Source organism: Primulina eburnea, chromosome 4, assembly GCF_022965805.1.
Source record: "Primulina eburnea isolate SZY01 chromosome 4, ASM2296580v1, whole genome shotgun sequence".
Classification (NCBI taxonomy): domain Eukaryota; kingdom Viridiplantae; phylum Streptophyta; class Magnoliopsida; order Lamiales; family Gesneriaceae; genus Primulina; species Primulina eburnea.
Genome location: NC_133104.1, coordinates 40,396,298 through 40,414,620, shown reverse-complemented (window position 1 = coordinate 40,414,620; position 18,323 = coordinate 40,396,298). Strand labels below are relative to the sequence as shown.

The 18,323-nt window shown below is 35.4% G+C and overlaps 4 protein-coding genes across 4 annotated transcripts; 2 read left to right on the top strand and 2 right to left on the bottom strand.

Moving 5' to 3' along the window:
• The first annotated feature begins 3,817 nt into the window (after window positions 1-3,817).
• Window positions 3,818-7,700, top strand: LOC140828912 (probable trehalase). The gene is made up of 11 exons (XM_073191791.1): window positions 3,818-4,606; window positions 5,204-5,323; window positions 5,424-5,539; window positions 5,655-5,755; window positions 5,981-6,090; window positions 6,240-6,312; window positions 6,393-6,551; window positions 6,647-6,734; window positions 7,079-7,178; window positions 7,276-7,489; window positions 7,583-7,700. Exons 1-11 carry the CDS (start codon window positions 4,002-4,004, stop codon window positions 7,667-7,669), a joined length of 1,773 nt encoding a protein of 590 aa, XP_073047892.1. The 5' UTR covers window positions 3,818-4,001; the 3' UTR covers window positions 7,670-7,700.
• A 539-nt stretch (window positions 7,701-8,239) lies between these two features.
• On the bottom strand, window positions 8,240-9,168 carry LOC140828914 (early nodulin-like protein 8). The gene is made up of 2 exons (XM_073191792.1): window positions 8,845-9,168; window positions 8,240-8,745 (listed from the first exon to the last, which is right to left on the bottom strand). Exons 1-2 carry the CDS (start codon window positions 9,044-9,046, stop codon window positions 8,372-8,374), a joined length of 576 nt encoding a protein of 191 aa, XP_073047893.1. The 5' UTR covers window positions 9,047-9,168; the 3' UTR covers window positions 8,240-8,371.
• Window positions 9,169-10,148: 980 nt separating this feature from the next.
• On the bottom strand, window positions 10,149-11,454 carry LOC140828911 (uncharacterized). The gene has a single exon (XM_073191790.1). The coding sequence runs from the start codon at window positions 11,370-11,372 to the stop codon at window positions 10,293-10,295; it is 1,080 nt and encodes a 359-aa protein (XP_073047891.1). The 5' UTR covers window positions 11,373-11,454; the 3' UTR covers window positions 10,149-10,292.
• Window positions 11,455-12,801: 1,347 nt separating this feature from the next.
• On the top strand, window positions 12,802-17,834 carry LOC140828910 (embryogenesis-associated protein EMB8). Its single transcript, XM_073191789.1, has 8 exons — window positions 12,802-13,248; window positions 14,187-14,315; window positions 14,590-14,721; window positions 16,005-16,147; window positions 16,240-16,337; window positions 16,408-16,502; window positions 17,002-17,055; window positions 17,394-17,834. Exons 1-8 carry the CDS (start codon window positions 12,838-12,840, stop codon window positions 17,613-17,615), a joined length of 1,284 nt encoding a protein of 427 aa, XP_073047890.1. The 5' UTR covers window positions 12,802-12,837; the 3' UTR covers window positions 17,616-17,834.
• The last annotated feature ends 489 nt before the right edge of the window (window positions 17,835-18,323 follow it).

Here is an 18,323-nt window from a genome sequence, read left to right as displayed (position 1 = left end):
CACTAGCGGATTTGGAGTTCTTGGTGTCAAAAATTCAATTTGCATCATTATATATATCTAACACTGCAGATATTTAGTAGAATGCAACAAATACTCTAATATGTGTCTTAGATATTTATGCACCTTAATCAATGCTTTCCAATTAACTTATTTTGGATTGCTCATGAATCGACTCAACTTATTTATTGAACAGGCGATGTCCGGTCGAGTACAATTTGTGATATACATAAAGCTTCTAATAAATCTATAGTATTCCTGCTAGGATACTAGTTCCACGTGATTCTTATCCAAATGGACTCTCATGTCAACAAGCGCATTCACTAGGGAAAAATCATATGCATTGAAGTTTTTCAAGACTTAACTGGACTCATATTCTGAAATCATTTCAAGCATGTCAATGACATCAGAGAACATGGAAATCAAGATGATCAAATAATTGTAATGTGACTCCCTATGTGTATCTCCAGCATGTTTAAGGGTAGTTTATTGATTAAGTTCCCGGCCACTTGAAATCTCACCCCTCTCAAATGCCCCGAGAATAAAATCTGAATGTTTCTCCCGAAAAAGATTCAAATATTTGAAAGATGCTCCAACAATATTTGCCGTATCATCAATAACAAAAAATTAGAAATCAGAAAACTTGGCCACAACTATAATAACTAGTCGAAGCTGATGAACAAACAACGTGTGTAAAATGCATATGGCGTTTCCTCTAAAATGAGTGATTTTAGATCATTAAATTTACCTTGCATATTACTTGCTCCATCAAAACATTGTCCTCTCAACATAGACATACTTAAATAATATCTTGAGGACATCTTATCAATGACAATTTTAAGTGAGAGTGTTGTTGTAATGGTAACATGTTCAATCTAGATAAAGCGTCGTGCCCATTAGTATCCACATAACGTATAACAACTAAGATATGCCCGTTTGTTGACACATAACGAGATTCATCAACAAAAACAAAGAACAATGAATCACCAACATCTATGATAATAACATTATTTTTTCAGTAGCACAAGCACTGACTATATCCATCTGAATATCAGTTAACGTTAACTTGCAATTTTTTTAAGAGCATTTTTCAATATCATAACATCATTAATCTATTTATTATGAACACCTAAAATTTCGAGTTGGATAAGAAAGTTACCTGGATTTAGAGAAAATTCGGCTTAGTTGTGACCCCCAAATGAATGCCTTTGTTGCAACAAAACTCTAACACAATCAATCGAAGCATTGACATAGATTTGGTAATCATTCGCATTTACTTTGATTGTTTATGCAAATTTGATTGAATGTACTCATCTTATTTCATCAAAGCAGCACAATTCATTTGAGCTTTATAATGTTCACTGTCATGCTGACCAACACGAAGATTTAACATGTCTTTGCCCTTCCAATTTGTGAATCTTTCACTAACAAAAGTCTCCTCTCATGTTTGTTTTCATTTAATTGTCTTAAGATATAGCAATACAAATAATATACGGTATATTTTTCTATATTATAGTCCAACCAATTACCAAAATTTTTAAACTATTAAGGATTGAACGGTCTTAATTGGCTTACTCCAAATTTTCATTTTGGGAATTCATAGCCTGAAAGTTGAGATTGGAACTTGGACCTAACTCAACCCCAAAAGCTAGCTTTAGGGGGGAGGATTGCTCAAGACCATATATATCACTCAAAGGTTAATTATCTAACCGATGTGGGACATTTAACACACCCCTCTCACGCCCAGGAATGAACATCTGGAGCGTGGAGTTTACAAATTTCCCAAGACCATATATACCACTCAAAGGTTAATTATCTAATCGATGTGGGACATTTAACACACCTCTCTCACGCCCAGGAATGAACATCTGGAGCGTGGAGTTTACAAATGACCCAATTATGGGCAGAACGGGTGGCCTAATTATAGGCAATCCAACACATAACGGTGAAACCCTGGCTCTGATACCATGTTAAGATTGGAACTTGGACCTAACTCAACCCCAAAAACTAGCTCTAGGGGGGAGGATTGCCCAAGATCATATATACCACTCAAAGTTGCCATGGACTTTTTGTAAATTCATCTTTCGAACACGATCTTTAAGATTAGCATTATAAGCACAAATTAGAGTCCTTAGTTCATGATCTATCGATAATTGTGAAAAATCAAATTTAGCAACCCGAACATCTCAAATGTTTTGTTTTTCTCGTTTCTTTAAAAAAATCTATGTATAGTAGATATATTTATTTTTTAATGAAATAAAAAAAAATCATGAAGAAATAATCAACACTAACAAAATATATTGATATAATGATTTAAATTCACCGCATACTAACAAAATTACCCGGACTACATCCAACTAGAGAAAACTCAAAAAGAAATATAATCAATATTGTTATGAATTTTAACTTGAATTGTTTCCACGATTCTCTCTAACATAAATACTATGCCAATAACTTAAAAAAAATAAAGAGAATAACGAGACTTGAATAAGCTAAGACATCCCAAAAAATACAAGTGAATAAATGGGTTTCCAATGAATTTGAGTCAAATCATATCGAGCTTAGTATTGTGCGAGTATAAAAATCTCTGAGTGAAAATTTTCTCTAGAAAAATTACTTTGTCATGTTTAAAATTAATCGAATACATCCATTTTTACGTACTTAAATGAGAAGCTCGATCTAGAATCAAAGCAGAAAAATCATAGGCATGCCGCTTGGGACTAGCCGGACGATGATCTTTGAAGTTGAAGGGGTGATTGTTGAAAGCGCAGTATCTGGAGAGGTTTCATTTATGATGTGCAGTATAAGTGTTTTAAGTTTGTCGAGATTGGATGGTAGATAATGTATAATATAAAAATGATAAATTAATATAAATATATATGAGTAGCATAATCATATACAACTCTAATAATTTGTAAAAATTTGAGTCAAACAGTAAATGAAACAAAATCGAATAATTAATTAATGTCTAATGCGGGTGACAAAGAATGAGATTGATGGGTAATGAGGCTCAAAGATGATAGTCCACAAATATTTCTCTCGACCAACTATTTGGAGGACCTGATTACGAATCAGTAGAGCAGTTCGGATAATCATGACATATGTCCAATTTCTAGCATTGAATTTTTATATTATAATAGGCTATGACAAATGTTTCTTTTTCATTACACATAACTCATAATTCAAAACTACTCGGTCAACACACGGAATATGGAAAGCCAAACTTGAACTTATCAGAATCAATTTCTGCCTAATCCCAAGTTCTATTTTCAAAATTGAACCATCAATTAATTACAATTATGTTCAAATAATGATAACAAATCATATATATATATATATATATATATATATATATATATATATATATATATAATTTTGATAATGTATGCTATCCAATTTTAGAGTAGATATCTTTTGAGACGGTCTTACGAATTTCTATCCGTGAAACGGGTCAACCCTAACGATATTCACAATAAAAAGTAATATTCTTAGTATAAAAATTAATATTTTTTTTGGATGACAAAAATAAGAGATATGTCTCGTAAAATACGAACAGTGAGACCGTCTCACATGTTATTGGGTCAATTTTAATTTTAATAAGTTAGTTAGTTTTTACAATTTTAGTTCACGTGTGAAATCATGATTAAAATTATTAAAAATTAAAATATTAATAATAAAATTGAACTTGTTAACATAATAAATAACAAATGATAAAAATCTCAAATCATCCACGTATAGCCAAAATTACAATTTAAAGTAAATTATAATAATAAGTCAGAAGACAGCCAACTTTCTTTCCCCTCGTGGCATCCGAGCGCCGGCCTGTTTTGCTTGTATCTGTGTGGTTTCCCCTCCCAAGTCATGCACAGAGAGACACAAAGATGTGTAAAATATACATCACAATATAAAAGATTTATTTGGTTTTTTCAAAATTGATGACAATAGGAATCCATGTATATGAAGCCGTTGTTTTTCCAATAACCACTTAAATTTCGAATCCGGAAATGGCTCAAAACGCTTTACTGAATCTTGTGATCGCTCTGATTTTCTTATTTACAGCGGTGCCGGTCATCATGGCCAGTTCTTTTGTCGCGGGGAAGGCATGTAAGCCAACGGATCGGGGCCCTGTAATCCCCACCACCCCATTAGTCACCTTTCTTGAACTTGTTCAAAAAACAGCGTATAAAACTTATGGGCACAAGGGATTTGATCCGAAGCTCTACGTAGACCTGTCGCTGAAAAATAATCTCTCAATCACAGTTCAAGAGTTTCACGAGCTTCCAAGGACGGAGAATGGTTCTGTCCCTGTAAAAGAATTGAATAGCTTTATTGAGGAACATTTCGGTGATGCGGAGGAGGATTTGGTGCATGTGAATCCAGTCGACTTTGTTCCAGAGCCGAAAGACTTCTTGCCGAAGGTGAAGAGCCCGGAGATGAGAGCTTGGGCTTTAGAAGTCCATTCTCTTTGGAATAATTTGAGCAGGAAAGTTTCCAAAGGGGTTTTTCACAAGCCCGATTATCATACGTTGCTGCCGTTGAAGAGACCGGTTATAATTCCTGGATCCAGGTTTCGGGAGGTTTATTACTGGGACTCTTATTGGGTGATAAGGTTTGTTTTTTGTTCTTGTTTGGCTTCTTTTTTTCCTTTCCTTTGGCCTTCTGGATTCCTATTTATCTGCGTGCACATACTTGAGGACTCATCTCGAACATGACGCAGCTGCAAATCTTCAATCAAAGGCAAAACCAGAAAATACATAAGCGGGCATGACTTTAGAAAATAGAAGATTTTGATAAATTGGGAGGGATGGAGTATCCTTATGATGTATTATAATACTAGTACGAGGAAGGGGGAAAGACTCAACTCTGCTATTCCCGTCCTTCCTCCGCCAAAGATTGCTTCGAGTTGAAATGCAGGGAACTTTTAGAGTTGGGAATGATTCTTGGGGTATGGGTATATTCTGAAATACATAACTCGCAATATCGTTTTTATGTAACAATTAGTGATCACGCTTTCTGTTAACATTTTTTATTCTACATCGAATGCTCCAATATTTTTATAATCTGATAAAATTGATAAATAATACAATATGGTTTGATTCAACTTCAAACTACTTTTCTTGATATCCATTTTGGTGTTTCCTTTTATTGTTCATCACGTGATTCCTTCTGTTGACATCACATCGAAGATTGATAAGGTTTGATGCAGGGGATTGTTAGCAAGTAAAATGTATGACACTGCAAAAGGGATTGTCTATAATCTTATTTCCCTTATAGATGAATTTGGTTACGTTCTGAATGGTGCAAGGGCATATTACACTAATAGGAGGTAAGGGCTATTTGCCTAAATTTGTTTCATGCTGTTATTACAAGTGAAAGCCACTCCATTTTCCACAATGTAAAATTCATCTATAATGTGCATTTTGCAGTCAACCTCCTCTCTTGAGTTCAATGGTCACAGATATATACAATCGGACAGGTGATAAGGAGTTGGTTGCAAAATCACTTCCTGCATTATTGAAGGAGCATGAGTTTTGGAATTCAGGTACCAAAATATCATTCTTTTGTAATTGATAGTATCTAATTGGTCGTCTGAATTTGCTTCTCAATATCAATTTCCGTAGTGGTTGTTCTTCACGAGCCTTCATATTGTAATTAAGGGATTCATAAAGTGATCATTAAAGATGGTGAAGGTTCAAGTCACGCTTTAAGTCGGTATTATGCAATGTGGAACAAACCAAGGCCAGAGTCATCAACTACGGTATGAAGTTTTCCAACTAAAAATCTTGCTGAATTTGTGAACAACTATAGGACCGAGCTCTTACAAATATATAAATGTTATAGTTTGGTATAACTCATATCTTCGAACTGTAGAATAATGCAGACATCTCATTTTGATCGTTGCGCCACGGAAACAATAATTATAGGATGATGGGAGAGAAAATTTTGGTTCTTTAGTTCTCAAAAGTGTCTTTCACATCTGCAGGATCGGGAGACGGCTTCAAAGCTCTCTAATACTTGTGAAAAAAAGCAGCTTTACCGGGAGCTGGGTTCAACTGCCGAATCTGGATGGGATTTCAGTACTAGATGGATGAGGTAGCTTAATTCCTCGTTATTATTGGATATAATCTGGCATAAGATTCCAGTTCGAGATATATACCTAGAATCAATCAAACATGATCTATTCTATATTTAGCTTGTTGCATATTATGATTGATGGTTTGATTCATCATATGATTTTTTAGGAATGCGTTTGATCTAACAACATTAGCTACGACGTCAATTATACCTGTGGATTTGAACGCATTCATACTGAAGGTAAGATTTTGATAATTATGCATTCAATAACTTGTTTCTTCCAATGAATGCTTTATTTATTCCATTTGTTTCCAACATAGATGGAACTCGACATATCCTCTCTGGCACACAGTCTTGGAGATTCTGATACATCAGAACGCTTTAGAAATGCTTCGGAGGCTAGAAAGAAGGCCATAACTTCAATTCTCTGGAATGCAGAAATGGGACAGTGGGTTGACTACTGGTTGGGCAATTCAAATGTATGTAAGCTGGTGCCATGGAGACTGACTAGAGTTCTATCCTATCTTGCTATCGGTTATCTTTCTGTTCTTGATCTTGGTTTTTGGGCTTTCAGGATGTTATTACATTGAATGGTTCGAGCCAGAAAAAGAAAATATTTGCCTCAAATTTTGTCCCCTTGTGGATCCAGCCGTTTGCTTCAGGTTCGGAATCTTCAGATTTTGACATATAATGATAACTTTATAATTTTTATGTGTTCAAAGATCATCCATTCCCAGTCTTATTTCTTGCTCAAAATATCGAGCGCAAAAAAGGCTGGATCTATCAGGATGTCAAACAGTGGTAGTTGTATCACCTTTAACTAAAAATAAGCTATACTCTGGTCTACTGCCTTTCATAATTAACTTTCTGTTCTGCAGATGCAAAACAAAATATCTCGTTATGTGTCTAAGTTACTAAACTTTGTTACTTCATGATTTCATAACAGTAATTGAATTTGTGTATCAACGACCATAATTTTTTTCTTTTATTTTATGCATATGTTTAGATGCTAAGATAGTGGATAAAGTTATTAGAAGTCTCCAGAATTCGGGGCTGGTTCATTCAGCTGGGATAGCAACTTCTTTGGCAAATTCAGGACAACAATGGTGACTCTCACAATGGCTTCTACTTTTTTCCGAAAGTGATAACAATTGTTTCTTGGTTTATGTAACCACTGAATTTGTGTGCATTGATGATAATCAGGGATTTTCCAAATGGTTGGGCACCACTTCAACACATGATTGTTGAAGGCCTTGTCAGGTGCGGATCCGAGAAAGCACTAGCTATTGCACAAGAAACTGCGGTGAAGTGGATCAGAACAAACTACGTAGCATTTAAGAAAACGGGAACGATGCATGAGAAATATGACATACGGAAATGTGGAGACATTGGAGGCGGTGGGGAATACGCACCCCAGGTAAGTCATATTTTGCCTTGGAGTCAAGAGATCGAAAACACTCAACACTTTGTGTTCTTGTTGGTGCTTAATTTGATCTGTTTTCATACACAGACAGGGTTTGGTTGGTCAAATGGAGTCGTGTTAGCGTTCTTGGAAGAATTTGGATGGCCTAAAGACCTAAAGCTTGACTGTCCATAAATTAGCATGGAAAGCAAAGACAACTCATGTGTTGGATTGAAGGGGCAAAATGCTGATTCGGGTAAAACCAATCTGGCTATGCAACAATGATTCAATGCCATGTTTCAAATTGGGGACACTATGATCCACTATTCAAATTTAAGGTTAATTTTGTACCAAGAGAGGCTTGATTCCAAAGAACGGGTAAAATGTTATTACCAGCTATTGCTCATCGGTGTTCGAATATGCGGTAGGCCAAAGCCATGTTCATAAAAGTTGATGCACCCGGTTTCAATTTTCACCGATTCATTTGTATTATCGATTTAATGGCTCCATTGATTATGCTAAGGTTCTGATACTGAATTGAGATCATAGATCACACCTCTTGATTTTTTAAAAACTTACCTTTGTGCATGCAACTCATTAAATCATAATATTGTCGTTCGGAATTTTCACTTTTTTTGTGAAGAAAAAGTTGGCCAGTGGGCCGTCTGTGTTCAGGAATAAAAGGGGATTTCATAATACTTTTCGCAAAGAAGAAAGGGACATTTATTTAAAATATACACAAACAAAGAATAAGAAGGCACGAAAAGAAGTAAAAGGGGTATGAAAGTTTATTATTTAAATGGAAAAAAAGTACAGACTCAACGAGTCTCATTGTGCCGACAAATTAAATTCTCCTTTCAAGAATCATTTCATTAATTTTTTTTAAAAAAAACAAGATTAGAGCATATAACAAGAAATAATTGTAGCAGAGATCATGAACACAGGAATCTTGAAGAAGGACAAAGCAGAAGCCTGGACTGGAATGGAGCCAGAAACAGTAGGATAGGAGGGAGCGGCAGCAGCAGAATCAGGTCCCGGCGCTGATGAAACTGGATAAGATCCATTCCCGTATACAAAAATGTGAAGCTTCTGTGATTTTTCACAGTGCCCTTCAACTCCACTGATGAAGTAAAAATTTCCAGGCTTGGTGATGTTGAACAAAGAGTTGCCATCGTTCATGTGCAAGATTGGATATTTCAGATTGCAGCTAGAGTAGGATTCAACATCTCTGACTTGGATGACCGAATCTCGACTAGGAGGGTACAAGAAAACTGCCCAAAAACAGCAGCAAAAAAAAAAAAGAAAAAGAAAAGAAACACGAATCAATCATCCCCAATATGTGTGTGTGATTCAAAATAGAATGTACTTACAGAGGGAGTCTCCCATCGTGAGATTGTGATATCTTGACCATCTGTTGTAGATTTGCGGATTTGAAGAAGTGGGTATCCCCCATGAATCTAAATCTCCAACCTTGTAGGTTTCACACAACACTTTTATTTGGATTGATGCGAGAAAAATAAGGGAACAATAAAAGAAACTAAGGAATCTTGGAGGTTTTGTGAGATTAGCCATTGGTATATCTGAAGCAAAAGAGAGGAGACACCGACCTGTCAGTTCATATGAATAAATAAAGTATACCTCACATCGATCTCCTCTATTTTATGACATGTAGTAAACAGTGAAGAAGATCATAGCTTTTTAAATATCTTATTATTCCATCACCCAGAGTGCATTTGCATTGAACAAGCTATTTTATATTAAAAATTAAGGTCGAAAAATTTAAAGGTCGAAAAGCCAAGAAAATTGTGGCTTATGGTACATGTTTAGCTTCTTTTCGATTTTTTTAAAAAAACTTACTTCATCTTAACATAAAATTTTTATTTTTTAAAAAAATTGCTCTAAAAAACATGTCCATGAAATTTCTTTTTTAGCCAAATATTAGCAGTGTGCTAAAAAGTGACGTCTAGGATGTCTAGCCGACGTTTAGTCGTTGCATGGTTGGTCGCCGTCTCGATTTTCAAAAACCACCAAAGCACTCGCCTAATTTAATTTATATAATTTTTTAAAATTTAAAAATATTGTTTTATCCTGTAAAGAAATATAATATGTTATTGATTTTGAGTTTAATATGATACAAAATAATTATTGGAGAAATAAATAAATAAACAAAAAGATTTAAATATTTAAATAAAAAAAAACCGTCTAAACGGTCGCCTAAATACCTAAACGATGAGTGACTATCAGCTTATCGCCTGTCATTTTTTAGAACGAATTAACCGAACCTTATAACTGTAACCATGTCGCATGGTACAGAGAGATGATCCCTCGAAAAAGGTTTGTCGGTAATAGCTGGATACCATTTGTGTTAGTATTAAAATTGGCAGCTGGTCTCGACCATTTCCATACAGCGCATCGACAGCTTCTGGAGAACTTCCATGTTCATAATTTGTGTCTACATTTTTTTTTTTTTGGTGAACAACTGACTGTAAAATCCTCGATTAAACTTTATTCTGTCCCCTTGAATTACGCCCAATATGCAGTTAACTGGTAAATGAGAGTATACGGTAAGATAGTGCCATAGTTACAGATCCATCGTTGATCCAAATATGTTGGATACTACGGGGATTCGTGTTTGCATATATATATATATATATATATATATATGTAGACAAAATTTGGACAACAAATCTACTGCGATAGATTGAACTCGACTTGCTAGTATTTAAAAGATACATAAAAGTCACCATTTCCTATTTCCAGAGAGGAATTAAAACCATCTAATATATAAGGAAAAATCGATACCAAGAAGGAAACTCATTCACTCCGGTATTTTCTCATCTTCCTTCTTCTCTTTCTCCTTCCCTTTCCCCTTCTCCTTCTCCTTCTCCTTCTCCTTCTCCTCAGTTTCCTCATCGTGCTTTCGTTTAGCAGCATTCTTGAATTTCTTCACATCCTCCACCGCTGCACTTCTAAACAATCCAACATCCGCCGCCCCAGCCACCATGTGATACCCTCTCCGCTGCAACTCCTCCGCCCCGTCATGGGGCATCACGAAACCAGATAAATATGCTTTACCTGACTTGAGCACCGCCTTCTCTGCTCCCCGCAGTGCTTCCTTCACCTTCTTGTGCCCTGGGTCACATAGATACCCCATGCTTGCGCTCAAGTCCAGCGGCCCCATCTGTATGCAATCAACGCCGTCCACTGCCGCGATTTCATCGATTTTCTTCACGCCATCTTCGCATTCCACCTGGCACATTATCAGCAACTCCTCTTCGTACTTGCTTAGATACCCTTCGTTAATGCCGTAGCCCGAGGCCCGAACAATCGGGTGGGCAGACCCGCGGACGCCTTTAGGAGGAAATAGACAGTACGAGACAGCTTTGCGGGCTGACTTGGCACTGTCAATCATGGGGAACATGATCCCTTGAGGACCGAGGTCAAGGGCTCTTTTGGCCAAGGCGGCCGAGGACTCTGGAAGGCGGAGGATGGCTGCGGTGTTGGTGGCGGCGAGGGCGTGGAGGCAAGGAAGTGCATCCGAGATTCCTCCATGACCGTGCTCCATGTCCACCACGGCGAAGTCGTAGCCAGCCAAGCCGGCGATCTCGGCAAGGGTAGGCGAAAATGCGAGGAGGAAGATGCCATAAAGGGTTTCTCCTTTCTTGAGGCGGGCTTTGAGGGAATCCGTGGAAGAGTCCGTTTCGACGGCTATGGTAGAGGGAGCGGCGGCGAATTTGAAGGGTTTGAAATTCGGAATCAGGGATTTTGATGATGGAAATGTAAAGTGTTGAAATGTTGAGGAACTGGTTTTGGGATTTGCGAGTGGGTGAGAATTTCTGAGAGTTGAGAGCGAAGAAGAAGAAAGAGAGGTGCGGAGCGGAGACGATAAGAACGCCATTGTTAGTAAAAGTGAGTTCTTTGTGGATAAAATCACCCCACGAGCTGCGAGTCTTGCCAGTTGGAGTGTGCACGTGAATGTAATCAGAGTCTTGTTCTAAAGGTTAAATTGCTCGTCTCATGTGTCATTTATCTCCGGCTCGACAAGAATGTGAGAAGAGATAAATCATGATGACTCAATACACAAAAAGCTTCCCTTCATTGAAGGAAATTTAACTCTCACGTTGTCGTTTGCGAGATAGAAACAAATAATAATAATAATAATAATAATAATAATAACAAATAAATAACATATGAACCAAACAAATTTGTCATGAAATCAAATTAAAATCCATTATATCAATCAATAACTGAATTGTTAGAAAAAATTAAAATTAGAAGTTTATTTTCAAAATCTAATATAAAAATGAATTTCGTAAAAAATAGAATTGTATTGAGCTAATCAATTTATTTGGTTTGACCGATTTCTTTATAAAATAACAGAAACCAAATAGATAAACAAACCTTCAAAAATTGGTGAACGAATACATGTATATAAAATAATGATTGTTATATATATAAATCATTATCATTAATAGATCGAGTTTATAAAATTTTGTTATAGTTTTAAATTATTATTTAGATAACGTTAATAAAATTATATTAAATATATAATTTGTAGAAGTAAATTTTTTAATTTTTTAAAGTAAATTAGATAGTGTAGTTATAAAAAAATTATATGAAAACATTACTCATCTAAATAGATAATGTGTTTCCCTGAAAACTAATTGATTTCATAAAATGAGATCACTAAGTATCTAGATTTTTATATATAATATAGATTTAAAAAAATTATATCAAAATTAACTATTAGAATGAAATCGGTTCGATAGTTATTTAATAAAAAGTAGGTCTCTTGTGAGACGGACTCGTGAATCTTTATATGTGAGATGAGTCAATCCTACCGATATTCACAATAAAAAGTAATACTTTTAGCATAAAAAAGAATACTTTTTCATGGATGACCCAAATGAGAGATCCGTCTAACAAAATACGACTCATAAAGCCGTCTCACATAAGTTTTTGCTTTTAATAAAATCGGTAGTACTCAACCTTATTTAGTTATTTCATTTGTCAAATGTATGAATATTTCTAATAATAAGTTCATTTAATATTTTACAATATTTATTGTTATTCGTACTATCAAATAATATTATTTTTGTTTTCAAAAAAAAATATTATTTTTAGTTTGTTAATTGTTAAATAATATAATTGATTTATTTGCTACGTAGACCGTAGTATGTAATAACTTAATATTATATATTTATTTGTTTAACAAATAAATATAATGATTTGAATTAGCCAAAAATGATAATTTAGAAATTTATCACAATTTTAATTTTTTTTAATATATATTTTGATATAAACAAAACAATTTATTCTTACCCAACTCTAACTAACCACTCGTTTCTCCCTCTTACCCACCCATGGCGAGAGCCTCCTACGGCTTCTCCGCCCCGCTGTACTCCTCGCTTCGCCGCCTATCGCAGTTTCCCGTCACTCTCACTTTTTCCAGAACTGCCAATCTCCGTAATATCCGAGCCGTATCTATCCCAGGCTCCTCCACAAACCAGCAACCGTCTCTGGAAGTGATCGGCGGAGCTGTGGACTCATTCCTTCCTGCGTTCAATACGCTTAATCTCCCATACGCTCCTTACCCCGTCGTTGGTTGGAATAAACACCTGGAGACTATTTTCTCTGCATTTTACAGGTCACTCCCTGATGTCAGATTCCGGCGCCAGTGTTTCCGCACTAGAGACGACGGCACTGTCTCCCTAGATTGGATATCCGGTGATGATAAAAGCTTGCCATCTGATTCTCCTGTACTCATTTTGCTGGTGAGTCTCTTCTCTGATCAAGAAGATTTCTTACTAACGTGCCTCGTGGCTAAAAGCATAGGGTATACTGAATGACAAAATTCAATGATACATCATCTATCCAGAACCATATCACCCATCCAAAAGGACTCAAAATAAGAAACAAACATAGCTAACCATAAAAATATTTGAAGAACTGATTACCATGCCAAAATGAAAAAACTTCAATACCTAAAGGTCTAATTTTTTGAGTTAAAATCTGCATACTCTCTTGCAAAGAAGATCCTACGTCTTGTACTCGCTTCTCTAGTAACTATGTGTGGGATTTTGCAAAAGAGATTTGGGAGTAAATAAATTTTACTGGAAAATAATTTATATTTGTTTTGTGAAAATAATTGACCAAAGTCATATACGTCTATCATTCAATCCTATGAGATCCATAAGACCTTGGGAATTGAGGGTTAACTGAAAACTCGAGCAGAAGTACAACTATGTAAATTGGTTTCATAGCCAGAGGTCTGATAAAATCTCCCCTTTCACATTTGAAGTGTAACAGGATACTATAATTGCCTTATTTTAAGAATGAATGCCGTTGGGGAGTTCACATCACACATTTAGTGTTATTCCACATCTATAGTGAAGACTTTTCTCAAACTAAAGATTCAATTGTACAACAGATTATCTAGCAAAGACATTTATTAAACTTTCATTTCATATTTTATATGTGGGAAGTGTCACAGCTTGTCTTGGTGAATTGTGCCCCAGGAAAAATGTCTTGTATTGCAAGTAATAGGAAATAACCAAATTTTAAATTTTGAAGCTCAATCAGTATAATAAAGTTGAAGAGAATAATCAGTTGTGGATTGCACGGAATGATTTACAATGTTGTTATTTCTTGGCAAGCAATATTGTGCTAAGTGGTGTGAGGTAAACTGGTGTTTGACAATGGGTGTTTGCAGCCAGGTCTGACTGGCGGTAGTGGGGACACATATGTGAGGCATATGTTATTGCGTGCTAGGAGTAAAGGATGGCGTGGGGTGGTGTTTAATAGCAGAGGTTGTGGAGAAAGCCCTGTGACCACAGCTCAGGTACTCGTCTTTGTGGGTTTCAATTCTTTTCCTTTGAATTATTTTTTTTTTCAATTTTTAAATACTTTGTGAAGTTGCTGTTTTCACTCCAATGGTTATTCAAGTTGTGTGTGATACTTAGTTCAAACTTTGTTAAAATGCTGGGGACACTGTTGACACTGCAGTGGTTGCTATCATGCATCAGTACTTATCTGATTATGATAGTGAACATATGCTGGAGAAACTTTTATCTTCATTGTCTTGTATTTATTTCATGACTAGCTAATTTCTGCAGTTCTATTCAGCTTCCTTTCTGGGAGATATCACCGAGGTTGTGGAATATGTTGGCAATCGGTATCCCAAAGCTAATTTATATGCTGCTGGCTGGTCCCTCGGAGCAAATATTCTTGTTAGATATGTTGGTCAGGTAATAGGACTTCAGATCTACATGTGCTCTTATCCTTGTTTTATTTAATGTTTTGAAAACTGTGTAATTTTTTGTCAAAGCACATTTACTGAGCTGTATGTCTGTTGATAAAACATCCTACCAAATTCTAACTGATGGGTAATGTTTTCTTGAAACTCTTCCAAATGTTTACATTAATGCGGTCCTGCTTGGAAGTAGTAGATTGAGATTCACAAGAAGCTCATTTGTTTCCCAGCAGTTTCCAAACATTCTCTTATGCTTATCTTGTTAAGGATTTACTTAGATGGAGACAAAACCTTTCCTTATTCTTGAGTCCTCGACAACAAAACAGTTCCCAGATTTTGACCTTTGTATTTGAAAGTTTATTTAGTTATCTGGTTCCACGAGTTTAATTGGTTATCTATTTCCACTATTGGTCTTGGAAAGTCAGTTGGCTCAAGTGCATAGCTAAGTCAGTTCCTTTATCACCACCCCTCCAACAAAAGCTGTAACATGATTATGATAATTCTTGAACTTCATCAGCAAACAATGAACCAGACAGTGCAATTACCTGGACAGCCTGTTGTGTTTTTGACAATTAGGTTAGCTGGACCAAGACTAGGTGTATATTGGAGATTTGGATCATAATACATGTAAATCAAGTTACAAATTTTTTTCTTTCCATGTAGTTCTATCGCATAATAATTAAAAGGTTTAATTACTGTTGTAGGACTAATAAATGAAATAATTCTGAAGAGAAGATATCTTGTATTCTGAATGCTTCACTCCACTAACGGCTCTGCAGTTTTTTAAAGTCGAGGTAGATGAATCATTAAGGGGTTTTAGTTCAATGTCAGCTGACTAGCCTTCAGTCCTGGTTCATTATATTTGCTTGTGTTTCAATCAGCTAACTTTTCGAAGTGTCACCTGCTAACTGATTGATCATGTTATTGACTTGGCTATGGTACAAAGTGTGCAGTCAATTTGAACCTCACAAACACGAAATCTGAAATGTCCACTCCTAAATAAATTATACATTTTGCATCTTGGTACCTTCAGTTCTGTCTTTCACTTGCATGCAATGCATACTTGGGTTATTTTATCTTGAACTGAAGCAAAATACATGCTAGTGTTCTGAAATTGTTATATCGAGATGCTTCCCTAAATCAAGATATGCAGTTGAATCATGGAAAAACTATTGGACTACTTGTAACTGTCTGTTCAGTTTGTGTACATGTACGATCTCCCATATTTTTGCTTTATAAAATTCTCAGTCTGTCTTATTCAAACTTCTTTTTTTACAGGAGTTTCATCCTTGCCCTCTTTCTGGTGCCATATCGTTATGCAACCCTTTCAATTTGGTAGTTGCTGATGAAGACTTTCGTAAGGGCTTTAACATTGTTTATGACAAAGCTTTAGCAAACTCATTGTGCAAAATATTTAAGAGGTAACCTTTGAAAATCATTTGATTATCTACTATTATTTCAGATATATTACGGTGATTGTACGTTATATATAACAAACGACTTTTGGCTGCAGACATGCTCTTCTGTTTGAGGATATGGGAGGTGACTTTAATATCCCATTGGCTGCTAATGCCAAATCTGTGAGAGAATTTGATGAGGGACTTACAAGAGGTTTGCATATTCTATACATCTATAAATGTGTGAAACCTTGCACCAACTGCCCCATTTATCACTCTTTCAGTTTCATTTGGGTTTGAATCGGTGGATGACTACTACTCAAAGTCGAGCAGCTCAGATTCCATAAGGAATGTTTCAATACCTCTTCTCTGCATCCAGGCAAGATATTTTGAGGTTCATGAGACTGCTGAATACATATTTTTCAACTTTCTAAAACGAAATATGACTTTTATGGAAGTTAAAAAAACTTGTAATTTCCAATGCTCTAACATTTTATCTTTTAAATGATTCTTGAAAAATCTTGGAATTTGCATATAAGCATACGATAAAGTATTCCCAACAGTTATGGAGGCACAAAAAAGGTGTTTGGAAAATAAACATGCATAAAAAAACATTTGTGTAAGGTATTCATGGCGGGTTTAATATTACCGTGAAAGAAGTGGGTAAAAAACTTACTCTTTCCTGAGAAGAGAAAGCTTCATGAAAACTCTAATATGTTTATGTTGAATGCACTTGATTCCGACTTTCCAAGTATTTGTCATCAAAATGCTTATCTATATCAATGCCTCAATTCAGGATTTTGTTTATTCTTCTATGTTTATCCTTCCTTTGCCTTGGCGCCTCTTTGTTGCACAACGCTTTTCTTGCTAAATTTCAGGCTGAGAATGATCCAATCGCACCATCTCGTGGAATTCCTCGCGAAGACATCAAGGTTTACGAGGCTCTTTTTAGTCTGTTGCATTTATAGTATTTATTCATCACCTCATCCACTTTAAGCCGCCTCTTGCCTCATTTGAACTGAAGATAAAAAAGTATTTCATTATTATCAATATATTTTAGTACTTGAAGGACCCAAAGGACTAAAATACATATTTTCATTGTGAAAGTTGCTCTACAAGACAGCTTGCAAAATACCATGTGCGAACATCTTGGTACTTTTTGAGTTACATCGATTTTGAATTACATCGATTTATAATGTCAAATGGTTGTCCTTTTTTCTTGGTACATGGTTTGTGTGAATTAACTCTTTTACACCTTTTGCAACATCAGAAAAACCCCTACTGCATGTTGATAGTTACACCCAAAGGTGGGCATTTGGGTTGGGTTGCGGGCTGTGAAGCTCCATTTGGGGCTCCGTGGACCGATCCTGTGGTAATGGATTTCTTGGAATACTTGGAGCAATCTAGATCTTCGACCACAGCACCTTCTACAAAGTTGCAGGATTCGAAGAGTATTGGTAACACTCATGATCTTCACCACGTTGTGGTATAGATAGGTGGATCTGGCAGTGATACACTAGAAGCAATTCATACAATAAGCTAGCCTTTGTATTCATTTTCCACATCTTGTGGTTTTTACACGTCTCACATCGGTGCTAATTGTGTATGTCAAAAATTGTAAAATTTAATTATATATACTTGTACGATTTGCCTAATTATGTGGCAAATAGGTTCCTTTCCCTACAAATATAGTTGGGCAAATTGCATTTTTACCTGTAAAATTTAATTATATATACTTGTACGATTTGCCTATTCGATTGCTTTAATAAATTTATATTTGGTGGTTTCAAATCTATTCACGTAGATGCAAATTGCAACAGTGATTATTATGGAAGTGCTTGTATGCTCCTATATGCTATTAAAATGCATGTTATTTAATAAAATTATATTGTTTATGTATTAATTTAATATATAATTAGTGTTTGTCCCCTTACATTACTAATTAATATTAGGTTATTTACAGTTTTTGTGTTTGCACTATTTGTGTTTATTTATTTTATTGATACAATATTTAATATAATTTAGTTTGATTACCAAATATCCATTTAAAACCAAATTTATATTTTTTTATCTTTAATTTAATATTTATATTTATCTATTTGTTTATTTATTAATTAAAAACTTGAGTTAATATCTAATTAGTGTTCGTCTCCATAATTACCAAATAATCAGGCTATTTACGGTTTTTGGGTTTGGACTA

Bases quoted from the DNA above. Each gene is read 5' to 3' on its own strand.
- LOC140828912 (XM_073191791.1), top strand. From the start codon at position 4,002: ATGGCTCAAAACGCTTTACTGAATCTTGTGATCGCTCTGATTTTCTTA. The intron at 6,735-7,078 runs GTTCGGAATCTT...GCATATGTTTAG, and splicing joins GATCCAGCCGTTTGCTTCAG to ATGCTAAGATAGTGGATAAA. The intron at 7,490-7,582 runs GTAAGTCATATT...TTTCATACACAG, and splicing joins GTGGGGAATACGCACCCCAG to ACAGGGTTTGGTTGGTCAAA.
- LOC140828911 (XM_073191790.1), bottom strand. From the start codon at position 11,372: ATGGCGTTCTTATCGTCTCCGCTCCGCACCTCTCTTTCTTCTTCTTCG.
- LOC140828914 (XM_073191792.1), bottom strand. From the start codon at position 9,046: ATGGCTAATCTCACAAAACCTCCAAGATTCCTTAGTTTCTTTTATTGT. The intron at 8,746-8,844 runs GTAAGTACATTC...GTTTTTGGGCAG, and splicing joins CACGATGGGAGACTCCCTCT to TTTTCTTGTACCCTCCTAGT.
- LOC140828910 (XM_073191789.1), top strand. From the start codon at position 12,838: ATGGCGAGAGCCTCCTACGGCTTCTCCGCCCCGCTGTACTCCTCGCTT. The intron at 14,316-14,589 runs GTACTCGTCTTT...TAATTTCTGCAG, and splicing joins GCCCTGTGACCACAGCTCAG to TTCTATTCAGCTTCCTTTCT. The intron at 16,148-16,239 runs GTAACCTTTGAA...TTTTGGCTGCAG, and splicing joins TTGTGCAAAATATTTAAGAG to ACATGCTCTTCTGTTTGAGG.